The 5,224-nt window shown below is 29.9% G+C and overlaps 1 protein-coding gene across 1 annotated transcript; it reads left to right on the forward strand.

The window, feature by feature from the left end:
- On the forward strand, positions 2,940–4,118 carry LOC107634688 (ATP-dependent DNA helicase PIF1-like). Its single transcript, XM_021117430.1, has one exon. It carries the CDS (start codon positions 2,940–2,942, stop codon positions 4,116–4,118), a length of 1,179 nt encoding a protein of 392 aa, XP_020973089.1.

Genomic DNA, 5,224 nt, shown 5'->3' on the forward strand with positions numbered 1-5,224 from the left:
AATTTCTAATACTAATTTCTAATTAAGTTTTTAACCATTTCGATTTTTAAATTTAAATTTTTTTACTTGACACATTTATAAATTTTTATTATTATCTTTTAGATTGTAGAAGTATTTTCATCTTTTTCTCTCTTTTTAAGTATTTTTTTCTAAATTTACGTAATTTATAAGGTTATTAATTTTTAGATTGTATTTAATTTTATTTATTTTTATCGATAAATAATAGGATTGATAGTATTTATGACGAAACTAATAAAAATTATTTTTAAATTAACAAATTCCTATATTCTTAATGAATAACAAACGTTTAATTAAAAAAGTTTATTTAAAAATTTTAAATTTGCACTAGCTAATTAGGAAACTCTATTTAAAAATTTGAAATTTAAAATTCTAATACTAATTCCTAATTAAGTGGCTTCTTAACAGTTTTGATTTTTAAATTTAAATTTTTTATTTGTCACATTTATATTTTTCTATTTACTTCGTTTACATTGTTATTTTTTAGATTATTTCAGCACAACAATAGAGGTACTTTCATCTTTTTCTCTTTTTACTTATAAGTTATTCATTTTCAATCTCTTTATTTAAAGAAATGGAAAAAAAAAAAAAGATTTTAACTATAAGTTGAATTTATTGATCGTGAGACTAAACTTATATTTATTTGAAAAAAGATACTTTTGTAAAAAAATATATATTATTTTTCGTAAAATATATTTACGTAACTAAATAAATAAGAATAAAAAGGAAATTAAAGCAACCATTGAAAATAAAACCTGTACAATTTTACATAGACATAAGAAGACACTAATTTCATATTCTATTTGGTAAGTTAGACATGAGAAAAAATTGTAAAAAAATTAGTGTCTCAAGTTAAAAATTAGTGTTTCAGCATTTTAGAGAGACACAAAATACATGTTTTTAATGGGTGTTTGTGTATGACCATGTCTTTCATCATTTTTGTCTCAGTAAACAAGCACCATACATGTACTCCTGTGTCTATGTTTTGATGGACATGTATACCAAAAACAAACGCTGTCATATGTGTACTACTTTATTCTTTTTAATAATATAAAAAATTTGATAATAAAAATGTATTATGTATAATGTATATATATTTTTAATTGGTTAAAAAATTTATTTATTTGATATGTTTAGGTATATATTGAAAGATGCAAGAAGTCCAAAGAGAAGCAAGATTATATTGAAGAGAAAATTGATATTAAAAGACAAAGAAAATACAAAGCGAAGCACAATTCAAGGTAGATTTTATATAAAAAAATAAATTAATTATTTTATCATTTTTGTTTTTAAGTTAGAATAATATATTTTTTTATTTGGTATTTTTAAGTATGTCAGTTCTATATATTTAGTTTTTATTGGGTATACAAAATAACTAACATGTCATGAGTATTTTGGCCGAATGAAAGCCCATAAAATACAATATTTTCTATATATTATTTAGTTATTGACAAGTAATAAATTATTAATTTACATTGTCTTCGTAATATGTTACTAAATTTGTTTATGAAAAAATTACAGGAAATTCGAGTGATAGTTCCAATGGTGTGCATTTTTAATCGGTGTTGTCGAACATTACCAATAGCATTAATACAGATTTATTTTTGGATGATTTTGTTTGGAACTTGCTTATGTGAATGTACATGCACTCTATGTATTTTGATTTTCCTACTATTTATTCAATTATAAACTTTAACAGAAAATATGTTCAAAACTAATATCTCGAGTTCTTATTAGGTAATAACCCAACACCATATCGATCAATGTCTCCAACTACTAATCTACACTCTGTAGATGAAAAAGAACAATGTTCCAATATTAGTGATATTAGTAATTCGGGTATCACACGTGAAGCATATGATAGCCCATGTCATCAGATAAGTCAGCAACATCTTCAACAAACATCAAACAATATCGACCCGTTACAAAGCCAGCGTATGTTAATATGCTTTTATTACTTAAAGACCAAATATTTAACTTTTCAATTGGTCTATTAAAAACAATCTTTGGCATATACTAAATAATTATTATAGATTCATTGGAGTACACAAATCGAATTAGATTGCAAAGGAATGCAAGACTGAATAGGAAGACTATGCTACTTCAAAAGAGACATGGTAAGATAAGCATGATAGATTGTAATTATCACAAAGCTAAAATTTTATTTCTTTTATCTTTAATACTACCTTCATAATATATATTCATAATTCAGCTGATTCAAACATTTAACATATATTTATTTTTTTTTATAATATAAAGTACTTGATGTATTATCTCTAATGATTACAGGAGCAAGTACATCTAATTCAAATTTAGATACTAAAGAATTAGAAGAAGTGTGCATAGCTGAAAAAGAAAGACACTTGATACAAAGAAAAACATTCTTGAAGGAATTGACTATAAATCTTTCAAAAAATTTTTAAGAAGTTGAAGATATTATTGAAAACATGACTATATTAGATGATTATGTGCAAATTGAATACCCAGCCATATTCGATGTTGCTAAGAATGCAGGTAATTTAAGAAGTAGCAATATCAGCACTTTATTATTTACTATTGTTTTGCTTTTTATAAACAAAAAAATTATCGTTTAGTGTTCAAGTTTTAAAATTCAAACTAAGATATGGTTATATATTATAATTTTTGTATTTGAACATTGATTTATTGCAATTCTTATTGTTTGATTAACGTGCATGTAAAACTTAAATCTTGAGGTTGGCACAATGAAATTGTATGCATTCTTCGATAATATTTTATAAATATTATTTTTATACTTAACATGGTGAAAGAAAGGTATATTTTTATATAAAGTATTTGTTGCAGATATAACTGAAACAATTTATTATCTTGGTGATTATTAGATGTGATAGATATTGGTGACCTAGAATTTTTTTGTCGGTATTACGACGCCATGATGTGGTATGAGGAGAGATCAGAGAAGTCCAAAACAGGATCCAATTTTGAGTTCTCAATATCTTGTATGCGAGGGAAGGTACAACTGCCGTTTTGAAGCACTTGATCGGACGTTCAGGGATCTTATATCAGTTACCGATCAACATAAGACACATCAACCATTTGGTGGTAAGGTTGTTGTTCTAGGAGGTGATTTCAGACAGATACTTCCGGTGATTCCGAAAGGAAGTAGACACGATATATTGGCATCCGCTATTAACTCATCCCATCTGTGGTCATTTTGTAAGGTTCTGAAACTACATACGAATATGAGGCTTCTAATGTCTTCTTCGGATCAAGATGAAGGTGAAATGAAGAGATTTTCTAATTGGATACTTGATGTTGGAAATGGAAATATTGGCTCTGTTGTTGGTGATGAATCAGAAGTTGAAATTTCAGATGATCTATTGATTACAACTATTGATGACCCTCTCTCTCATTTGGTAGACTTTGCATATCCAAATTTGTTGCAAAACATGTCAGATTACAGGTATTTTCAGAGTAGGGCAATTCTTGCACCCACGCTTGAGAGTGTCGAGAAGGTAAACGATTTTTTCTTGACAATCTTTCCAGGGATGGAAAAGGAGTATTTGAGCTCTGACACATGTCAAGCTGATGAGAATGAAGATGTACAACCAGAGTGGTTCACACCAGAGTTCCTAAATGACATCAAATGTTCGGGACTACCCAATCACAAGTTGACTTTGAAGCCAGGAGTCGCTGTAATGCTACTGCGAAACATAGACCAGACTTCAGGTTTATGCAACGGGACAAGATTAATAGTTAACGAACTTGGCAGCAACGTAATTGGAGCGACGGTAGTGACCGGTAGAAATATTGGAGATAAAGTATACATTCCAAGAATGAACTTGATCCCTTCAGATTCAGGATTTCCATTTAAGTTCCAACGGAGACAATTTCCATTGACAATATGCTTTGCAATGACCATTAACAAGAGTCAGGGTCAATCATTATCACATGTACGACTTTATTTGCCAAAATCAGTGTTCACTCATGGACAACTTTATGTTACTTTGTCAAGAGTTAAGAGTCGCAGTGGCCTCAGGGTTTTAATTCTAGACGAAGATGGCAATCCAAAGTCATCAACAACAAATGTCGTGTTCAAAGAGGTTTTTAATAATATTTAGGTAAGAATAATATTATTTTTATTTTAATAGCATGTTATGATTTATACTTTTGTACAAATATTTATTATAGATATAACTAATTTATCTATAACTCTTTTTTCAGATTTGAAATGAAATGTGTAACAAGGAGCACAACATCCTATGCCAATTGCTTTTCTAATGAAGTTAGTAAGATACTAGGTTATCGATCGATAAATTTTTATTAGCTTTTTATATAAAATTTAGTGTAAAATTAACATGCTATTATTACAGTTATATATGTTCTTATTTTTTTCATGTCTCCCTCCTTATGGTTTAAGAATATTATAAACTTCAAACTCTTCTATTTATATTTTACTTTGAATAAAGATAAAATAACATATTTAACACGTTTATTATATAACGACGATGATAGTGTTATACTAAATTTAAAAAATATATGGTTATAAAATATTATTTTTAATTTAACTTATCAAATTTAAATATAAGCCCGTGCATCGCACGGGTTTAACACTAGTTAATTAAATTTGAATAATTTTCCATTTAAAATTTAAATCAAATCATGATTCCCGTCAGAATTAAATTAGGATTATCTCCCTCTCTCAATACGGTGTAAACTCTTCTCTCACTCTCTCATCGAAGCAAAAGCTGGTACAATGCCGCCACGGTTACCAGTCGCTGTCAGACATCGCGCCAACACTCTTCCGACTGGCGCCGTCGTCCGCACAGGCCACCGTACGTAGGGAGGACGCGCATATTGTGTGAGTCGGGCTCACAGCACCGCAGCAATCCGAACGTCCAGCGCCTCCATCGCAGCCGGTTTGTGCCTTCTTCCTGTCGCTGGATGTTCACTTTCTCTCTGAATGTGGATGGTTATTCTTGGGTGCTTAGTTGTAGACGATGATTGCTGGTTATGATCTATACACGTTCACATTGGAGGTTCATTTTTGTATGAATTTGGATGTTCAGTTTTCGTGAATGTTTATTCTTCGAGTAATTCAACAAGATCCAGTCAGCAGCGCTGGGATGATGCGAGCGCGAGGTTCGGGGCTGCAACTAGGGGTGGCAAACAGGCCTAAACCCGCCGGGCCGGCCCGCGTAACTCGCCAAAAAAGACAGGTTGGACT

This window comes from Arachis ipaensis, chromosome B03 (assembly GCF_000816755.2).
Source record: "Arachis ipaensis cultivar K30076 chromosome B03, Araip1.1, whole genome shotgun sequence".
In the NCBI taxonomy this organism is placed as follows: Eukaryota; Viridiplantae; Streptophyta; class Magnoliopsida; order Fabales; family Fabaceae; genus Arachis; species Arachis ipaensis.

Coding starts and splice junctions, on each gene's coding strand:
- LOC107634688 (XM_021117430.1), top strand. CDS start 2,940: ATGAGGAGAGATCAGAGAAGTCCAAAACAGGATCCAATTTTGAGTTCT.